A 19880-nucleotide genomic window follows, 5' to 3' on the forward strand; every position below is an offset into this window, starting at 1 on the left:
CCAAGATGAGGCCTCCAGCATCTCCGCCACCACAGAGCTCTTTAATGGAGAGGACGGCGATCCCGCAGACGCAGCCAGGTCAGCGTCACAGCACGCTCCCCCCTCGCTGTCCCCGTTCTGGACGGGCACGGGGGCTTGGCGTGCTGGACGTCCTCCCCGCCAGCACCACCACGGGTCCCCGCCGCGCTCTGCCTCCTCCGGCCGATCCCAGCAACCCTCCAACAAACACAGCCAGGACCTTTCCAGGTGCAGGGAGCAAAGGAAAGGGCCAGGACTCCCCGAATGGGGCCGGTGATGCTGCAGGACCCTCAGTCCCACCGCTGGCTGCCCACCCGGGGCCAAACCTTCGCTCCATGACCCCCCCCCGACTGCAGCCGGTGAAGGAGCCGACTCCCGGCCAACACACGGGGCCCGGGGGCCAGCGTCAGTGAGCCCCCGAGCTCTGGGCAGGGGCGGGCTCGGCCGGGCTCCCCGTCTCCCCAGCCTGCAGCCGGCGGATGTGCTCATCCAGGAGAGCCGCGAGGTGCGCGGAGCCGCGCTGGAGCAGGGAGGACGTCTGGGAGGGCAGGAGGGCCAGGGCACCCACCGTCTGCCCCTGGGAGACCTCCAGCGTTGGCAGCTTGGCGAAGTTCTCCACGCCCTGCCTGCTCAGGATGGTGTCATCGATGCAGGCGCCTGGAAAAGAGGAGCAGAGCTGAGGACGGGAGATGCGGTGCCAGGACCGGAGCCCCTTCGTCTTCCATGGGCGCACAAGGAAAGGCTTGCTCCTGCAGGCAGAACTCCCACCCCTCGCCATCCATCCCGATTTTAACGGACACGGCAGCGATCCCGCAGACACAGCTCCGTTAGCGTGGAGCCTGCCGGCGGGAGCACCTCTCCCCAGTGCCGGAGGAGAGCCCCAAGCCCGGCGCCAGCAGACGGGGACGCAGGGAAGGCTCTCACCCAGCAGGTTGATCTGTGGCACTCCCTTCAGCACCCGCAGCATCTCCTTCACCTTCGCTTCCCGGCTCACCAGCAGGATATTGCGCGCCACGAAGAGAGGGAGGAGATTCTTGTACTTGGACTGGGACAGCACGGGTCTGATGATCTGGGGGAGACAGCTCTCAAAATGCAGCTTTTCACCCCGGCAGGCACCGCACGGTCATCCCAGCTCTCATCTGCCTTCCCCCACCCACTCACACCGGGATTGGCCCCAGCAGCTCTGCCCCTACCTCGTTCAGGATGAACTTGACCTCAATGTTGTGCTTTCGGAGGTAGTGCCTCATCAGCACCACGTCCTCGCCGGGCATGGAGTTGTACTGACAGATGACAATCATCCGATTGTCCCGGAACACCTCCTCCACCTGCCGCTGTAACAGCCGGACGTAACTGTTGTCCTGAAGGGAGCGAGCAGCGATGGGCCGTGGGGAAGGGGCAAAGACTGCTGCCTCCCCCCACTCCGACCCGGCAAACCGATCTGCTGCCGGGAGACCCTGCCCCGGGCCGGGACTCACCTGGTTTCCAGCACTTGATCACCCACTGGGGCATCTCCCAGCCACCCACAGCGGGACGAAAAGGGGCAGCAAACACCCCGGAAAGCTCTCACACCGGCGGCCAGCCAGGCTAACCCCGGGGCAGGGCTGTCCCGGAGCTCTGTCCCGCACCCGGTGGGAGCTGTGGACCCCGTGTCGAGTCCCCGGAGCAAAGCGCACACACGGGGTGCGCAAAGCCGCTCGGTCCCCTCGGACACCGAGGCCCCACGGCCGTTATTTCACCGCCACGGCCGTTATAAATTACCTCCTCCAGCCTCTCCTTCCTGGGGGCCAGGCAGCGCGGCGGGATGGCCGGCCGCGGGGCCAGGTACTCGGTCACGGCCATCAGCTTCTGGCGCTGGAAATGCATGGCCTTCCAGTGCCGGGTGACCGCCTTGGAGCCGCGGCGGACGAAGTGCAGGGCGGGCAGCCAGCCTGCGGAGAGCGGGCACACGGGCAGCGCTCAGGGCCGGCCCCGGGGCAGCGCCAGAGGAGCCGGACCGGGGAGCAGGGCCCGGGGAAGGACAGGCCGGGCCTCACGCACGCCCTCCCCGGCCAGGCCTGCGCCCGGCACCGCCGCCCGCCCCTTCCCGACCCCGGTGGAGGCGCCCAGCCCCGGTGAAGAGCCCCTCACCCCGCCGCCATGGCGCGCCGCCGCTCAGCGCCGCCATCTTTGCCGGGGGACCGCAAAGGCTTGTGGGAAGGCGGCGGACTGGCGGTGCGCATGCGCGGAGAGGACGCGCCGTGCGGGCGAGTGCCCTCCCTCCGCCCCGCCCCTTCCGGGGCCGCCCGTCTCCTAGCAACGGGCACGCTGCGGCCTGCGCCCCTCGGGGGTCTCTGTGCCCCCCAGCCCGCGGGCCTGGTCCCGGTGACCCCCCCGACTCCATCCCGGGGGTCTCTGTGCCCCCCAGCCCGCGGGGCTTGGTCCCTGTGACCCCCCCGGCCCCAGCCCCGGGGTCTCTGTGCCCCCCAGCCTGGGGATCCCAGCCCCATGGTCCCCCCAGGCCCTGGGGTCTCTCTGCCTCACCTGGGGGTCCCAGTGCTGATCCCCCCCAGCCCGGCGGTCCTGTCCCCACCGACCCCCCCAGCCTGCAGGTTTCTGCCCCCCATTGCCTCAGCACCCTTCCCCTTGCAGAGAGCAGTGGGGCCAGCCCAGCCCCCCCAGCACACCCACCCAAGGGCCCAAGGAAGGGACAAGGATCCAGGCCACCCCCCCGCCATGGCTGGGCAGGGGCAGACCCTGCTTGGGGGTGAGTCAGCCATTGTGGGGCCTGCTCTCGTGTCGGTGCGGAGGGGCTGGACCCTGCTGGCCTGGGCCCCAGCACTCTGGGTTTCCCGCAGGCTGTGAGCAGACATCCCCGGGGGTGACCCTCACCGACAGCCTCATCGCCACGAGGAACCTGCCTCAGCTGGTGGAGCCCCCGCGCCCAGAGAGCTGGCGAGGATCCACACAGAGCCCACCTTCATCACCCAGGCTGACAAGGACGGGCTCCTGGCACAAAGGACACCCTGAGCACCCCCCTGCCTCTAGATCCACGGAGCTGGTGTCCCCCTCGACCATCCGCTTGGACCGGGAGAACATCTGTGCTATCGGGAGGCTCCAGAGCCTGCGGGAGATTCACAGCCTCTACCTGCAGCAGGTAAGGCACTACGGCAGGCGTGGGCAGCGGAGATCAGCCCTGGTCCTGTGGGTAAAGGCCTCCCCGGGGGGACCACAAACACCCCCGGTTCTGCTCCAGAGTTTTGCCTCCCCGCATGGCCAGAGGGGCTGACGGCGCTCCCCTCCAATGACAGTGCCACCGATGGAATTCAAGCGAGGATCTGGCGTCAGCCATTTGGTGTTTGGACATCACGTTACCTGCGTGGGGTCGGAGTGATTCCAGGGTGCTCCCGCAGTCTGATTTTTCATGCAGTAGAAAAACGTTGCTTTTTTTTTTTTTTTTTTCAGAACCAAATTGAGAAGATCGAGAATCTGGGCTGCTTTCCCAACCTGCGGTATGAGCAGCTCCTGCCCCCAAGGAGATCGCTTTCCACGGGCAGAGGAGAGCAGGGCTCTCCCCTTCCCTTGGCAGAGCCGGGGGGGTTCAAGTTGCAGCTCCTGATAGCCTGGCGCTGCTGGCTCTGTCCCTGGGGGCCATGGTGTCCCCCCCGCCTCACACCACTGCCCTCCCTGTGCTCTGCAGGTTCCTCTCCCTGGCTGGAAACCGCATCCGCAGAGTAGAGAACCTGCAGCCCCTGCAACACCTGCGCGTCCTGGACTTGTCCCACAACCAGATACAGACGCTGGACCCAGGTGGGAGGCAGGAGTGGGTCCAGACGTGGCCTGGGTCTGCCTGAGAGGTGCCTCGGGTACTGGGGAAATGCTGGCAGACCCTAGGTCCAGGCCCCACCAGGGCCACTGGCCCTCAGATCCCAGCCAGAGCCCCAGCAGAGCCACCCTGGGGCTGGCCTGCTTGCTCCAGCGGGACACCAGAGGAGCCCTGTGGCCAGGTTTGAGCCCTCCCTTCTGCTGGCAGACTCCAGGTGTCTGTTTCCACCTTGTGTCCTGCTTCGGCAGAACATTTCAGCTGCTCAGATCAGACGTGGGGACTTCAACCTCATGGCAAAGCTGCTCCAGCCCTGACAGCCCTTCCTGCATCTTTCAGCTGGCTCCTTCCGTGGGTGATTTTTGGCAGAAGAGGGAGGGACAGAGGGATGATATCTCCCTCCCTTCCTCTGTAGCATTGCTATTGTGGCACCAGGTCCTGTGCTTGCAGACAGGGGTGAGAACGGGAACAGCGAGGGCCTGGGCAGGGGAAAACCCTCAGTTCTCACATGGGAACGTATGCAATACACATTCCCGCCCTCCCTGCCTCAGTTTCCCCAGCTGTGAGGTGAGAGACTGCTTCCCACAACGGGGCTGTTGCCTCGGGAGTGGGTGAAGAGCTGTGGGAGACGGGGGTGTGGGTGTTTGGCGGACTGGGGGGCTCGGGTCCCATCTCAGCACCTTTCTGCCTTCCCTTCGATCTCCGCAGACGAGCTGCCCCACAGCCTCCGTCTCCTCGACTTGACGGGAAACGAATGCACCCACCAGCACGGATACAGGTGGGTCAGGGGAGCCTGTGGGGGAGAGCGGTGGGAGAGATCAAGTCCCCCAAACCACCTGAGCCCCTCAGCAGGGTCCAGCCCCCCCCAAATATTAAATAGAGCCTGAGGCCCCCCCCAACCCCCAGAAATCTGAGTCTCTGCCCAGGTCGGGCTGTGCGGTGGGCTGTGCAGAGAGGTGCCAGGGGGGTTTGGTGCCGGGGGGTTCAGTGCCACCCTGACGTGCTCCCAGCCCCAAGGCGATGGCGTGTGGCGGGGGAACGTCTGCTCTTCCTTCGGTGCTTGCAGAGAGCTGGTGGTGGGAGCCCTGCCCCACCTCCTGCAGCTTGATGCCCAGCCCGTCCGTGGTGGCGTGGGTGAGGAAGAGGAGGAAGGAGGCTCATCCAGCACTGAGGATGAAGATGACGAGTTGCTCTCTGAGCCAAGCGGCCCTTTCACTGCAGGCAAAGGTGCCCAGACTGAAGCAGAACATGTTGCACGCTTGGGGGTTAAGCAGGCCAGTCCCTGTGTCCCCAAGGGTGACAAGTGCGGCAGGGAGCTCCAGTGGCCATGCCAGGTCTCCTGTAATTCTTCTCCCTCTCCCTCCCTCTGTCCCTGGCAGAGTTCTTTGCGGATCTGCACCGGGAGCTGGCCGGGCGCTCGTGGCGGAGGCGGAGGGAGGCCCTGGAGGAACACTGGACCCGTCTGGAAGAGCTGGAGGAGCTGCAGGAGCGTCGGGATCTGCTACTGCCTCCTGCACGGCTGAGCCCAGGCAGGGAGGGAGCAGCCTGCACCACAGCCCCAGGACCCAGGCGGTCTCAGCCCCGTCCCCAAGCTAAGCCAGGGACGCAGCTGCCACCCCTGCCGGGACCCGGCGGGCAGCACGGCCCGCAGCCCCAGCGAGCTCCCAGCAGCCAGCCCTGGACCAAGGCTCTGGAGGAGACGACTTGCACCAAAGGAGCAAGAAATAGGCAGTTACCCCAAATACCCCACAGCAGCATGGCACCACGCAGTTGGGATTAAAGCCTCTTTATTCCTACGCCAATCTGCCTGTCTGCCGCGGAGCCCCCAGCCCTGCAGCCAGCCCCAGAGCGGCTGGGCCCAGGCAGCTCTGCCTGACGGTGGGAAAAGACACGTTGGGTTGCAGGCAGGACTCCAAATCCCGCTCCACATCCCTCTCCTTCCCTCCACACCCGTTTCAGGCCACAGCCACCTCAAAAACACCGATTCCTCCGGGGCACGTTAGGGGGCTGGAGGCTCCGCACCCCCAGGCAGGGTCGAGCCGTTGCCCACCACGCTGTCAGCGGCAGATCCACGGTGGGAGGAGGCGAGGAGCCGGTGCCGGGCACCGGGAAGGTTTTCTCATCCCCTGTCCAGCAGCAATGCCACGGGGGGGCTGAGCCCACCCACCCACGCGGGGTTTATGTGTAAAACTTCATCTCTGCCTCCACGCAGTCGAAGAAGAGGTCGGCCAGCTCCTCTGGGCGGGGGGCCACCGTCCCCTCCAGCAGCGCGTTCATCCCCTCCAGGCCCTGCTTCTCCAGGTCCCGCAGTGTCTTCAGGAGCTTCTGGCCCCACTCCTGGTGGGGTTGGGGACGGAGGAGAGCTGAGACCGGGCACCCTCGGGGAAATCGACTGCCTCCCACATCACCGGGGAGAGCGAGGGTCCCGGGGCAGCGGCGGCTGGGGAAGGGTCTGCGGTACCTGGTCCCTCTCCATCAGCTCCAGCGCCGCCTGATGCCGGCGGTAGAGTTCATGTCGCCGATCGACCGTGCTCTGGAACCGCGGGATCTTCTTGGCGGGGTCGTCACGGAAGGTGGGAGATCTCACCTGCAGCACGGGCTTGAGGCCGGCCACAAAGACGAAGGGCTTGAAGACGGACCTGCCGGAGAGGAGCATCAGGGCCCTGGGACGGATGCTGCTCCCTGGGGACGCTCAGCCCGGGACACGGCTCTGCCTCGTCCCCGTCCCCCCTGGAGCAGGGCTGCTCCCCACCGGCGTCCTCACCTGGAGGGGTCAGGGGTGGCCGTGAAGAAGTGGACGCAGGGCAAGGTGGGGTCCCGGGGCAGCACGGACACCATGCTGCCCGCCGTGCGGAAGCCCTCCGAGTCCACGCAGATCCCGCTGGCCTTGTCCCGCAGGATGGCCATGAATGTCTCCGCCGTGATGTGACCTGGAGGGCGAGGTAGAGCCATGTCACCGCCGGCTGCTGCGGCCACGGGGAGCGCGGAGATGCCAGGGCAAGCCGTGGGCGGCCGTCCTTGTCCCCCATCCCTGTCCCCACCTGCATGCTGCCGCAGCAGCTCCTTGCCGGCGCGGTAGCGGGCCTTGGCAGCCTCCATGCGGGCGGGCTGGTGCGTCAGGGAGAAGACCTCGGCGAAGCTGAACTCACCATCCCCGCTCCACCAGCCCTGGCTGCGGGCTCGCTGCCGCAGCCCCGCGTGCTCAGCCGTGATCTCTCTCCCGATGCTGAGCTGGTTGGAGATGTTGCGGCTACCCTCTGCAAAGGCCAGAGAGGGGGTCAGGCTGTGGGGGGGGGGACACGGCTCCCTGTCCTCCCAGTACAACCAGCACCCACTCACCTTGGATCCGCTGGGCTGCCCAGTATTGGCCAGCCGTCTCCAGCACCCAGGCCTCGGTGCGGTCAGCCAGCAGGAAGGTGTTGTGGTAGACGAAGGGCACCGGCTCCTCCTTGCAGCTCCCTCCCTGGCCGTAGCGCTCCAGCAATGCCGTGATCACCTCCAGGGCCTCCCGGGCAGAGCCGCCCCGCTCCAAACCCAGCCTGCCGCGCCAGCAGCACCCCGTCGGCCGGCGGTGGGGGACGACGCAGGGCGGCCGGGGCGGAGGGGGGGACATGAGACGGTCCTCACCTCACCAGGTCCATCCCCAGCAGCGCCTCGTGCTCCCCCAGGGGCTCGCGGGTCCAGACGCCCTCGTTGCCCACGCAGACACCGTGCTCGTTGGCGCCCATCTCGGCACCCCACAGCCAGGCGGGACGGCTCAGCACCACTGCGTGGGTCCTCTCCGCCTGCTCGATCTCCAGGTAGGTGCACTGCGGTGGCGGGGGGGGGGGGGAACACGAGGGGGGGCTGAGACCTGGTGCACTCGCTGCACCGTCCCCTGCAGCCGCCCTGGTCCCATCACGGTCTCACCTGGACTTTGTCCCCGGGGCGGTGGACAGCAGCGGGGATGTAGACGACCTCCTGGACCTCGTGGCGTGGCCGGTCGGCGTTCTTGCCGAAGATGACGGCGGGTGTTGCGGTGTGCGGCGGCAGCGCCACGAAGCAGTCGCAGGACGAGGGCGCAGGATCCCGTCCTGCCATCCTAAACCTGGCGGAGGGGACGCGGTGGGGGGCACCGAGGGGACGTCACCTCCTTGTTCCTGTCCTGGATGTGTCCCCAGGGTCCCTGTGGGGTTGGCAGCCGTGGGGAGACTGGGGGGGGGGGGTGTGTGTGTGTCTGGGGGATGACATAGACCCCCGAGCTGGGGGTACATCGGGGACCCCATCCCGGGGGGCACCTCCTGCCCCGGGACCCCGCAGCTCTTCACCGACCGGGGGACGCCCCTTCCACCCGCCCCGACGGCTCCGGTAACCGGGACGCCTGCACCGACGGCGGACGGGACCCCGCCCGCACAACCCCGGTTCCCGGGACACCCCCCTCCCGCACAAACCCCTTTCCCGGAACCCCCCGACCCCACGGACCTGCGGCTGCTCCCGCCCCGCCGCCGCCGCCGCCGCCGGTCCCGCCCCTCCCGTCCCGCCCCGTCCGGGCGACGGCGGCGCCCCGTGGCCGGAGGCCGCACGGCGGCAGCGGGCGGGGACCGGCGCCGGGACCCCGTGGGGCCTGGGGGGGAGAGGCCCCAAAGGAGCCCGGGGACGGGGGTCGCAGGTCGTCCCCCGTGGGGCAGGGACGGGGGACCCGGGTATGAGCTGGGGGGCAGAGCACCCCACCCCGTGGGCAGCATCCTGCGTGGGCAGCACCTCCTGTGCACAGCACCCCGCGTGGGTAGCAGCACCCTGTGTCGGTAGTACCCCCCGTGGGCAACATCTCCTGTGGATAGCACCCACCGTGGGTAGCACCCTGCGTGGGGAGCACCCCGCATAAGCAGCACCCCCCGTGGGTAGCACCCCCCGTGGGCAGCATCCCGCGTGGGCAGCACCCCCCATGGGCAGCACCCCTGTGGGCAGCACCCCCCGTGGGTAGTACCCCCCGTGGGCAGCACCCCCGTGGGCAGCACCCCTGTGGGCAGCGCCCCCCATGGGCAGCATCCCGCATGAGCAGCACCCCCCGTGGGTAGTACCCCCCGTGGGCAGCACCGCCATGGGCAGCACCCCCGTGGGCAGCGCCCCCCGTGGGCAGCATCCCGCGTGGGCAGCACCCCCCATGGGCAGCACCCCCCGTGGGCAGCACCCCCGTGGGCAGCACCCCTGTGGGCAGCGCTCCCCGTGGGCAGCGCCCCCCATGGGCAGCATCCCGCATGAGCAGCACCCCCCGTGGGTAGTACCCCTCGTGGGCAGCACCGCCATGGGCAGCACCCCCGTGGGCTCCGCGCCCCCCGTGGGCAGCGCCCCCCGTGGGCAGCATCCCGCGTGGGCAGCGCCCCGCGCGGCACGCCCGCCCCGCGGTATGCAGGCAGACCTGCCGGGCAGCACCCTGCCCGCGGGGGGGGGGGGACCGTGGGCTCCGGGCCAGGGGGGCTCAGCTGGTCCTCACCCGGGTCACCCCCCCCCGCATCCCCATCCCGAGCAGCCCCGGGGGCTGGGTGGGGGTCGGGGTGCCGGCCGCCTGGGTCCCGTGGCAGAAACGGAGCCGGAGAGCCGGAGCGTGGAAAACACGCGGCGTTTATTCCAGTACAAAACCCCAAACCCACAGCCCCGCCGCCTCTTCACAGCACAAACCCTCCCCTCGCCGGCGGGCACCCCTCGCCCCCGGCCGCAGCACCCTTCGGGCCACCCCGCTCCCGGGGTCCCCCCCCCCCGCTCCCCCTCGCCCCCGCCAGCCGCCCCCCAGCCCCGGGGCTGGAGGGGGGACGGGGACACCCGGGGCCCCCGGCTGGGCCGGTTCCTCCCTGCCCCGGGGAGGCGGCTCGGGGGTGGGAGACGCGGCGGTTCGGGGCGCGGGGCCGGGATCCCCACGCCGCAGCAGGCTGGACTGGTTTCGGCGGGTGGGAGCCGGCCTCCGTCCTTCCCCACCCGGTTTTACAGCCTTCATTGCCCCATCGCGGCAGGCAGGGCCCCGGGGGGGTGCGGGGGCAGAGCACACCTGGGGCCCCTCCTCGTAGCCCCCCGGCTCTCAGCTGGGCAGGGGGCCCAGCCCCGGGGGGGGCGGCGAGGTGAGGCCGAGCCCCAGCATCGCTACGGGACCCCCAGCTCGGCCGTTCCCTCCCCAGCCCACCCTTGGGGTGCCCCCGGCGCAGCACCCCAAAACCTGCCCTGGCACCTGCAGCATGGGGGACCCGGACAGCCGCAGCCGCCGGCCGCTGCCAGAGCCAGGCTCGGCTACCAAAATCCAATGAGCCACCAGCGTGATGCTGCGGCACCCTGGGGAGGGTCCTGAGCCCCCCCGGGGTCCCCTCGAGAGGTGAAATCCCATCTAGGGGCACCAAGGGGGAATTTTGTGCTGGAAAAGGCAAATGCCGGAGTCGGGGACATCCTTCGAGAGCTGCAGGCAGCCCAGGTCACCCGAGTCCTGCGGCGGGACGGTAGTGGCCATGCCGGGGCTGGGGACGCGTCCCTGCGGACCCCCCCCAGCGAGACTTCACCTCGTGCTGGGTGTCTCCAGCCCCACGGCTCGTCCCCGGCCCCGTGGCACAGCAGGGCTGCCATCGGCCTGTCGCACACTGACGGGGACGGGGACGGGGACAGGGACGGGACCCCTTGAGGGGTCCTACCCCTCCTCCCCATCCATAAGGGCCGCAGCTTCAGCCCGAGACGTCCACTCTCCCCGAGTGGCAAAGCCTGGCTTCACCTTAATAAAATAATAATAATTAATAATAATAATAATTAATAATTAATAATAATAATAAAACAATTGAAACCGAAGGCCTAGGGGCGCCCTCTGGGCACGGACCCCACTCGACTTCACCTCCACCCCTTCCCACCCAGACCCCAGGGTGCTCCGAGCCCAGGCAGCCCCCGCAGCCCCAGGCACGGCCCCCCCCGAGCCCCCAGGATGGGGCCGTGCTGGGAGATCGATTCCCCCCAAATCTCCCCCCTCCCCGGATTCCCAACTGGTGTGAACTGGTGCTGGCTGGGGGGCAGAGCCGGGGGAGTCCCGGGTGCCCTGAGCAGCCCGCGAGCCCCATCCCACCCAGCCCCCAGCACTGCCCCCCAACACCCCCCCAGGTCCCAGGTTCAGCGTCTCCTTCTGTGCCCAAGGGGTTCTGCCAAAATCGGGGGGATAAGACCCAAAAGGACCAAAAAACAAGAGTTTTGTGGACCGTCAGCCAGGGGGTGAAAGACAGATACGGGGTGCCCTGGGGGAAGGGGGACGGCCCCAGGGGAGGAACGATACGGGGTCCCTGGTGGGGGACACCCCAGGGTGTCCCCAGGAGATGCAGGGACCTGGGAAGGGACAGTTATGGGGTCCCCGGGGGGACAGGCAGCATGCACGGGGCGGGGGGATGACAGACAGAGGTCCCCTGGAGATATGGGATCCCAGGGAGGGATGGCTACGGGGCTCCGGCGGGACAGGCAGCATGCACGGGGGACAGCTGGGGTCCCCTGGAGATACGGGATCCCAGGGAGGGATGGCTATGGGGGGACAGGCAGCATGCACGGGGGGGACAGCTGGGGTCCCCTGGTGATATGGGGTCCCCGAGGGACCTGCAGCACACACAGGGGAGTGGCTGCGGTCCCCAGTGGGGTCCCTGGGGAGGGACGGCAGTGGGATCCCCGGGAGACAGGCAGCATGCCCAGGGGGATCCCCCACAGTCACGGGGTCCCCGGGGAGGGACGGCCACGGGGTGCCGGGGGGGGAGGCGGGGGTCGCGGGGGGGCAGGCAGCGCGGCCGTGCCAGGCCGGAGGAATGTGGCCGCCCCGGCTCTCCCGGGACCGCGGCCGCCCCGTGTGCTTCCCGCCCGGGGCCGCGGTGGTGGTGGTGGGTGTGGGAAAGCTGCAGGTGTGCGCTTGGGCAACCGCCTGCCACCGCGCCACGCGCCCGTCGTGGCCCCCACGGCCCCGCCACGGCTCACATTCAAGCAGGGTTTCTTTTTTCCCATTTTAGCCTTGATTTGGGCCTAAAAAGGGGTTTGCGCTCCCAAGCCCCCAGCCAAAGCGGGGCTCCAGGGGATGTGGGACCCCCACCAGCCCAGCATCCCCAGCCGGGGCAGGGGGCCGTGGGCATCCCCCAAGCCCCTGTGGGTGCCAAAACCTCATGGGTGGAAAAAAAGCGGGGCTGGCACAGGGGGGCTGAGCCCAGGACGCCAAGGATTTGGGGGCGACCATGGGGAGGGGGCCAGGGGGCTGCGGCCGCCCTCCCCAAGCAAAAGCTCCTGGGTTTCTCCTCTCTCCCTTTCTCCTTCTCCTTCCTCCCCTTTGGGCCTGGACGTGCCCAGGCAGCGCCTGCTCCTTCGGCTCCCATTGATGTTCCTCCCAAACAGCCCTGCCGCCTGCCAGCAGCCTCCCGAAAAAAAAGATTTGGGAAGCCGGGGGAGGACGGGGGGAAACCGGGGCGGGAGAGCGGGAGCGGGACAAGTGAAACCGCCGCAGGGCAGCTGCAGCTCCGACGCTCCCCAACCGGCACCGCCGTGTCCACCCCCTCGCCACCGCTTCGAGCACAAGGTGCCAGCCCTGTGCCCCCCCCGCCCCAACACCCTTCGGAGACCGGCCCCGAAGGGTCCCCCTGGCCCCTGCCCGGGGTCCTCCCCACCTCCATCCGTGTCCCCCCGGGGCTCAGCGGCTCAGTTTGTGGGGGCGACGTTACCCCCCTCGGACTCCCTCTTGCCTCCCTTGCCGGCCGACGGGTCCCCGGCGCCCTTGACCTCGGGTTCACCCCCGTCCTTGCCCCCATCGTGCGTCTTCATGTGCTTGCCCAGATGGTCGCTGCGCATGAAGACGCGGCCGCAGATGGGGCAGGCGAATTTCTTGGCGCCGGTGTGGGTCTGGAGGTGCCGCTGCAGCTCGTCGGAGCGGGTGAAGCGTTTGCCGCAGAAGAGCCAGTTGCAGACGAAGGGTCGGTCGCCGCTGTGCCAACGCAGGTGAGCTTTCAGGTGGGAGGTCTTGGCGTATGCCTTCCCACAGCCGGGGATGTGGCAGTTGTGCAGGTGCTTGCGTTTCACCCCCTCGGGGCAGGGACCCCCCCTTTCCGCCTCCTGGCAGTTGGGGCAGCGGCACGCCGCCTGCCCCCCGCCCCGTGGCACGGCACGACGGGCGCCTTTCGGCCGCCCGCCGCCCTCCGCCTCTGGCCCCCGGGGCTCGGGGGGTCCCTCCAGCGCCTTCGCCCCCTCCGGTCCCAGGAGGTGCTGGGCAGGGGGGGGCAGCAGGTGGGCGGGGGGGGCGCAGAGCTGGTGCTCCCCCCCACCATACCCCCCCAGGGCCGGCGGCAGCCCGGGGTGCCCAGGCACCTGCAGCCCCCCGCCCTGCCCGGGGGGCAGCTCCATCCAGCTGGCTCCGGCATGGAGGTCCCACCAGTTGACGCCTCCCTCCTCGCCAGGGGGGCCGGGATGGGGGGGCCGAAACCAGGGCTCGTAGGGATGCGCCATGTCCGGGGCGGCCGGCAGCAGCTTGGCGTAGGTGCCGGGGGTGGCGGGGCCGTCGGCAGGCAACTCTAACCGCGGGGGGCCATGGGGCTCGTAGGTGCCAGGAGTGGCGAAGGCAGCGGCGTCGGGGCCCGCCAGCGGCAGCTCCGGGGGGGGCAGCGGGGAGGCGAAGTCGGCGGCACCCGCCGCGGTGCTGCCGTGGGGCTGGAAGGGCTGCAGCGGCTGCAGGTCCAGGTGGCTTGGGGAGGCTCGGGGCGCGTCGGAGGGCTGGGTCCCCAGGGAGCCGCAGACCGCTGTGAGCATTGCCGAGCGGCGCGGGGCGGTGGCGCAGACAGACCTGCAGGGCCAAGGAGGGACGGGCGGGGAGAGAAGAGCTGTGAGAAAAGGGGGGGCACAACTCCTAACCCCCTGCCCCTGTGCACGCCGGCACGGGGTGGGGTTTGGCACCAGCGATAGCCCTGGCACCGATTCCCGTCCCGCACCGGCATGGTGCCACCATGCCATAGGTGACAGTGTCCCCAGCACCCATCACCCTGTCATCCGCGATTTGGGGGACATCCCTGCCCCACCAAGGGGGTTTCTCTGTTCCACAGCCCAGTGTGACACTAGGACAGTGGCATCAGGCAGGGGGTCACCCCTCAGCACCCATCCCCGTGCCCCTGTGGACCCTGTGCCAGCCCCAAAGGGGTCGATGCGTAATTCCAAAATCTAAGGAAGCCACCAGCATCTGCCTCGTCACCTCCCTGACCACGTCCCTCCAACACAGCTGGGGTCCCCAAGAGGACGTGAGCGGTGTCCCCAAGCCCGTGCCCCAACCGTGGGGTGACACAGCACCCACGAGGCCACCCCAGTTCTCCCGCACCCCTGCTGGGCTGGGAAACCATCGCCCCCACTCCGCACCCGCCTCAAGCCCCTGGCCCAGCTGGGAGCCCCCAGGCTGCCGGGGCAGGGGGCAAAACGCAGCCGGGGGCAGGGGGGCTGCACCCCGGGCTGGCTGGCAGCAGGACGGGGGAGCGGAGCCGGCTGCGGGGAGGCAGTGGAGCCCCGGAGCTGAGCCCCCGGCAGCCCTTTGAAGCCGGGCTCTGGGCTGCCTTCGCCCATGGCCCCGGACCCCCGGGCACCCGCTGCCTCCCCGGCACGGCGGCCATGACTCACTGGGAGCTGTGCAAACCCCACTGGGGACGGGCCCCACCCTGGTGTTGAAATCCACCTGCCGCCACCGGCTCCCGCCCCCCGACTTCCCACCGGTGCCACGGCGGGGGGCAGCCGAGACCCCCCTCCCCACAAACCCCCACCATCCCGTCCCACCACCGGCACCCACTCCCAGCCACCCCCACGCCATCCCCCCTGGCTCCCCGCCACCCCCACCCCCTGTGGGATGGGGACAGACCCCCAAGGAGACACTCGGGGGGTGCTGAAGCTTTTGGGGTGGGGGATCCCCTGCGCGAAGGGGCCAGATCTTCAGAGCCCCCCAATCCCCCGCACTATAAGCCTGGGGCAGGGAGGGGGTCCCCAATGCTGAAGACCCCCCCCAGCTGTGTGGGGACACTTTTCCCCTGCCAGGTGGCACCAGGGAGGGCAGGGGGACCCCAAGGACGGGGTGGGAGCTGGGGGGTGCCAAAATCCCCCCAACGGGACCCACCTCCACCTGCGATACCCAAGCGCAAGTGGGAGCTCTGCCTTGAGTCGGTGCTGGGGTGGTGCCGGGTGGGACGAGCCCCCAGGACTGGCGACCTGAGCAGGTTTTGGGGTGCTGCTCCTCAGGGGGGACTCAGCTCTGCCCACCCCAGCGCTGGGGGTTTTGGCACCAGTTGTGGGGCTGGCTCCTGGGGACCGTCCCTGCCTCCTGGGGATGCCAGTGGGGTAGGGGACGGCTGGCACTGAGGGGGGGGTCATGGCTCCCAACCCAGCACTGGTCCCCAGTGGGGTCCTGAGCGCCCCCCCAGCCCCCTGCTCCCCGTGGGTGCCAGATTGGGGTCAAAACCACAAAACCCCATGGTGATGGTCCTTTGTGGGGCTACAGGGTTGCAACCTGCACCGCACAGGGCCCCCTCGGACCTGGGGATGGAGGGGACCTGGCAGGGATATCCCCCCAGCCCCCCAGCCCCGACAGGAGGAGAGGGGACCCTCCGCGGCGTCCCGGGCAGGTTCCACCCGACACAGACCTGGCACGGCCACGGTGAGCTCCGGGCAGCGATGGCTGCGGCCCTCCCGGCGCACCCCACTCCCAACCGTCCCCCTCAGCTCAGGGGTCCCACCAGGACCGAGCCCCCCAGCCACAGCCCCACACGCACCGAGACCCACAGCCGGGTCGCACCACCTCCACCGCGGCTACACCCTCTCCAGCTCCGCTGGAAACACGTCTCAAAGCCAGAGACCAGCACTGGGGTGGCGGGCCTGGGAGGGACCCCCCCCTCGTCGGCCCTGCCCGGCTGCCCCAGCCACGCGTGGAGGCTCCCGGGGCGTTTTTCCATCCGGGAATGATGACAAAAATCCCCAAAGGGCCCCCAGCGTCCCCCCTCCCTGGCGGGGCTCAACGACGCGTTGGCCATTTCACCGCAGGGAAACTGAGGCACCGGCGAGTGATGCGTCCCGTGAGTCACGGTCCAGGCTGGGCAGAGGCGGCTCTGCCCGTCTCCCAGCCCCAGCCGGTGCCTCGCCCCGCGGCAGGGCTGGGCGGGCGGTCCTGCCCTCGGCCCTCGGCCCCGGCTCCTGCCCGGCCGGGCTCGGGGAAGCCCCGACGGGAGACTCGGGGCCGACGGTCAGGGCCGGTGCCGTGGGTTTGGGGTGATGATGAAGGTTTTGGGGTGATGCTGAGGGTTCGGGGGGGCGGGGAGGGGCGATGCCGTGGGTTCGGCGATCCCATCACCGAGCCCGCAGCAACGCTCCCCGGGGCCGGAGCGAAACTCCCCGGGGCTTTGGCGGGGGGGACGGGACGGGACGGGACAGCACCGGTCGGGGCGCGGGGGGGGCCCAGCCTCGCACCCGGGTTTGGCACCGGCGCGGGGTCCCCGTGGGAGGGGGCTTCGCGCTGTAATTTGGGGGTGAAGGGCTGGGCGTCGCGGCAGGCGAAGGGGCCGGGAGCCTCGGGGCTCGGTGGCCAGTGGACGCGGCGGCGGCGGCAAGCAAAGACTTGCCGGGGCTGGGTTGGGCCGGGGCGGCGGAGCCGGCAGCAGCACGTTCCCAGCCGCCGGTCGGGGCGGCCGCGGCAGCCCGGGCCGCCCGGGGGTCCCCGCCGGGGTCCCCGCGGCCGCTCACCCTCCCGCCGCGCCGGCCGTCGGGGCGATGGAGGCGGGCGGCGCCGAGGGGATACGTACGGGTCTAGCGGCAACGAGCTCCCGGTGGCTCCGTCCTCATCGGCGTGGCGTGGGCGCTGGCTCCCGAGGGGACCCCGAGGGACCCGAGCGGCTCCCCAGCGACGGGGCACCCACTGGGCCGGGCGAGCAGGAATGGCTGGGTCCCAGCCCGGCTCCCGGCTCTTCCCTCCTCCCCACCGTCCCAGCTCCACCCCTCCCCGGCCCAGGTGATTTTAACCCTTGGAGGCAGAGCCCCAGCCCCGCCGCTTGACAGGAGCCTGGTCCCGGTCCCAGGATCCGGCGCATGAAAGCGGAGGGAGGGGACGGGAAGTTCGCAGCAGACACCGCAAACAGGGGGGTAATTAAAGAAGAAAGAAACAACCGCCTCCCTCCCTCCCTCCCGCGCCCGTGGCCGCCCTCCTCCTGCCGCCCTCCTGCCACCCCCCCCGGGGACCCCCGGGCACCCCCGGCCCCCCCCAGCCCAGCCGGCTGTCCCCCCACCCGGGGGTGGCACCCAGGGGTGGCCATCTGCTCCTACCCCCAGGGATGTCCCCCCTGCAGGTGGGGGGCTCGCTGTCCCCCCCGCGCCGTTGCGGCTCAGCCCCGTGCCATGGGATAAATGGGATGGGGACAGGGGACAAGTTTTGGGGCCAGAGCTGGACCCACAGAGGAGGGAGCGGGATGCTGATGGCAGGACGCACCATGACCCAGGTGGATTCAGGGCGCCCCAAAAGCATCCAGGAGGTCCTGACTGAGCCCGTTCCCGCTCGGCCAGGGGTGTCCAACCCTCCCAGCTCCCGTGCCCCTGCCACCAAGGCAGCCAGCACAAGGGGCTGCCGGGAGGGAGAAGCCCCAAGAGCTGCCAGGTGGCAACGCTGCGGCCAGAGGAGCCAGTTAATCACTGGGGCGTCGTGTCCCCATTTCCACGGCCAAAATCCCTGGGCCAGCACAGGGCTGGCTGCTGGTGGCTCCAACCCTGCGGGGACCCCGGGGGAAACCCACCCCGCTCCAAAGCCCATGCGAAAAGGTGCTAGTGCCTCAGCAGAGCCGGGACCTCGGCCGGCAGCACCGCGAGCCCGGCCAGCCAAGCCCAGCGTGCTGGCGCGTGGGAGCCCACGTCCCTGCCGTGCTTGCCAAGCGCCTGGCCGGGCGGAGGGCGCAGGGAACTCCTTCGCCCAGGGGAAAACTCTCCTGGTTTTCATCATCCCAGGGATGGCTCCACCGCCGCCACCGAAACGTGGCTGCCGGTGGGGTGAGTGTGGCCCCACGGCTTGGCTGGGCACCGGGATGGGGACCCCGTGATGGGGACAGGCAGGGGCAGGGCAGGTGGCAGCGCAAGCTGCTGATAGGGGCTTGGCTGTAAATAGATGGGGGTGAACATGCAGTGAACATGCGCTCCGGTGCTCAGGTGCTCCCTGGGGCGCAAGGGGGATGTGGGGGGACCCCAGCTCCGGGGTCTTGCCGCCTCTCCTCCCCTGCGCCCACCCGGGAGGTGCCGGGGGCCATTCCCATGGCTGCAGGGAAGGGGGATGCTCCAGCTCAGGGACGCCGGAGCGTTGTTTGGGCTGGGGTAGTGGCCCCGGGCTCCCCGGCTGCCTCCCAGGTGCCGTATCGGGGCTGCCAGCAGCTCTGCGGGGCAGGGAGCAGTTCGCAGACTTTGCATGTGCAGCTCCAGGCACCAGCCAGACCGATCCCCAGCCTGATCCCAATCCCCATCCCGGCTGTGCCACCACGGGGACCCATGGCGTGCCTTTCTCGAGGCATTGTGCACATGGTGGGGACATGGCTCGTGCTGCATCCCTTTTCTCCAGGGTCTCTTCCCAGTCTCCCCAGTGCTGCAGGGACTGGTGGTGCAGGAGGGAGGTGGATCCCTGTCTGGGGGTCTCAGGTGCTGGCTGCCATGGCTCCTCTCCCACCCATTCCTGGTGTGGCCCCGGTCCTTGCCAGCCTCTGGGCCACAGAGGGGCTGCATGGCAGGAGGATGTGGGACAATGTGTGTCTCCTCTGGGGACAGGGACAAAGACCTGGGGAGGCCCTGACCTGCTCACACCACCAGCGCCCAGCCCCACGGCCCCCCCACAATCCTCTGGACCCCATCCCAAAACACCGCTCCTGGACTGGGGGGGAAGGAGCCACCGGGATGTGGCTGGGGGCAGAGGGAGGCTGAGAGCCATGGGGACCGTGGGGACCGTGGGGACCGTGGGTCTGGGGGTGGCAGGGGGTCCTGGAGCCGCCTTGAGCGGAGCTGGAGCCCCGGCTGGGACCACACATGGGGAGGAAATCACACCATTCCGGGGGGGCATCTCCTCATCACCGAGTGTCTGAAACCCCGAGCCGTGCTTTGAAATTACAGCTAATTACAGAGCCCATTTGCATAAATTACAAGGCGAGAGGCAAATGCCTCCAATCCCTCCCGAGTGCTCAGGCATCAAGAGCCGCTCCAGCCGCTCTGGTGGGACTGAGGGGCGAACGGGGGTCCTGGGTCCCACATGGAGCTGGGACGGAGGCAGGAGGGGTCAGTGCACCCCAAAACTGCACCCGGGACCTCGGTGCATGGGTGGGCACGAGGCAGCGGCCTCCCCCTGTGCCCCCAGCCCTCGCCCCATCGCTGTCCCCAGAGCTGGGCATGGCCTGGCCCTGCTCGGGGGGGACATGGCCCTCACTGCGCCCCGATGGGTGACAGGGGATGAAAGGGGCTGGCAGGGGGCATGGGGAGTGCTGAGCTGGGGGGTACGGCCCTAGGGCACATGGGGGTTGGGGACAGCCCTGTCCCCAGGGGGAAATTGGGGTGGAGGGCTGGAGGGACAGAGGGATGGAGGGGTGGAGGGACAGAAGGACGGAGGGTTGGAGGGATGGAGGAGAGGCACCTCCTGGTCCCCCCAGGGCCAGGGTGATGGAGAGGTGGAGGAGGAGAGATGTCCCCCCGGGCCCCAGGAGGCTGTTGGGGGCCGGGGGCCAGAGCAGGGGGACAGAGCGGGGGGGACAGAGTGGGGGGACGGAGCGGGGGGGACGGAGCAGGGGGACGGAGTGGGGGGACGGCTGAGGCCCCTCCCGGCCCCGGGGCAGAGCACTTCAAAGGGCTCCTGGCTCGGGGGAGCGGACAGCAATTTCCTCCGCTGCCATAAAACAAATTGGTGTCTGTGGGGGGAGTGGGGCTGGCTCGGCGCTGTGTGCATGCGTGTGTATGCGTGTGCAGTGCTGTACATGTGTGTGCGTGCGCAGGGGGTGTCATGTCCCCGCGTGTGCCCACGTGCGCAGAACATGAGCTCCCCGCGCTGCACCAGGTCCCTGCGTGTGTGCGCGTCCGT

At 69.5% G+C, this 19880-nt stretch overlaps 4 protein-coding genes across 7 annotated transcripts; 1 reads left to right on the forward strand and 3 right to left on the reverse strand.

Moving 5' to 3' along the window:
- Positions 1-22: 22 nt before the first annotated feature.
- On the reverse strand, positions 23-2246 carry MRPL10 (mitochondrial ribosomal protein L10). Its single transcript, XM_087770179.1, has 5 exons — positions 2146-2246; positions 1777-1946; positions 1212-1376; positions 943-1087; positions 23-675 (listed from the first exon to the last, which is right to left on the reverse strand). Exons 1-5 carry the CDS (start codon positions 2180-2182, stop codon positions 425-427), a joined length of 768 nt encoding a protein of 255 aa, XP_087626305.1. The 5' UTR covers positions 2183-2246; the 3' UTR covers positions 23-424.
- A 43-nt stretch (positions 2247-2289) lies between these two features.
- LRRC46 (leucine rich repeat containing 46) lies at positions 2290-5597 on the forward strand. Of its 3 annotated transcripts, none has more exons than XM_009464656.2 (7): positions 2290-2761; positions 2853-3151; positions 3460-3506; positions 3695-3804; positions 4526-4595; positions 4884-5044; positions 5197-5597. In XM_009464656.2, exons 1-7 carry the CDS (start codon positions 2503-2505, stop codon positions 5595-5597), a joined length of 1347 nt encoding a protein of 448 aa, XP_009462931.2. In that variant the 5' UTR covers positions 2290-2502. The 3 variants fall into 3 exon arrangements, with proteins under 3 accessions (XP_009462931.2, XP_087626189.1, XP_087626190.1); XM_087770063.1 differs by having other exon boundaries at positions 4921-5044; positions 5197-5484; XM_087770064.1 differs by lacking the exon at positions 4884-5044 and having other exon boundaries at positions 5197-5537.
- Positions 5598-5791: 194 nt separating this feature from the next.
- On the reverse strand, positions 5792-8323 carry SCRN2 (secernin 2). 2 transcript variants are annotated; one of them, XM_087770065.1, is made up of 8 exons: positions 8279-8323; positions 7727-7982; positions 7445-7626; positions 7157-7356; positions 6859-7074; positions 6582-6747; positions 6279-6456; positions 5792-6154 (listed from the first exon to the last, which is right to left on the reverse strand). In XM_087770065.1, exons 2-8 carry the CDS (start codon positions 7895-7897, stop codon positions 5996-5998), a joined length of 1272 nt encoding a protein of 423 aa, XP_087626191.1. In that variant the 5' UTR covers positions 7898-7982; positions 8279-8323; the 3' UTR covers positions 5792-5995. The 2 variants fall into 2 exon arrangements, with proteins under 2 accessions (XP_087626191.1, XP_087626192.1); XM_087770066.1 differs by having other exon boundaries at positions 7727-7904; positions 8279-8317.
- Positions 8324-11850: 3527 nt separating this feature from the next.
- On the reverse strand, positions 11851-16692 carry SP6 (Sp6 transcription factor). Its single transcript, XM_087770280.1, has 2 exons — positions 16594-16692; positions 11851-13613 (listed from the first exon to the last, which is right to left on the reverse strand). Exon 2 carries the CDS (start codon positions 13577-13579, stop codon positions 12479-12481), a length of 1101 nt encoding a protein of 366 aa, XP_087626406.1. The 5' UTR covers positions 13580-13613; positions 16594-16692; the 3' UTR covers positions 11851-12478.
- Between the last annotated feature and the right edge of the window lie 3188 nt (positions 16693-19880).

Source organism: Nipponia nippon, unplaced genomic scaffold (genome assembly GCF_047370975.1).
Source record: "Nipponia nippon isolate SJK-2023a ecotype South Korea unplaced genomic scaffold, ASM4737097v1 scaffold_32, whole genome shotgun sequence".
NCBI classification, from domain to species: domain Eukaryota; kingdom Metazoa; phylum Chordata; class Aves; order Pelecaniformes; family Threskiornithidae; genus Nipponia; species Nipponia nippon.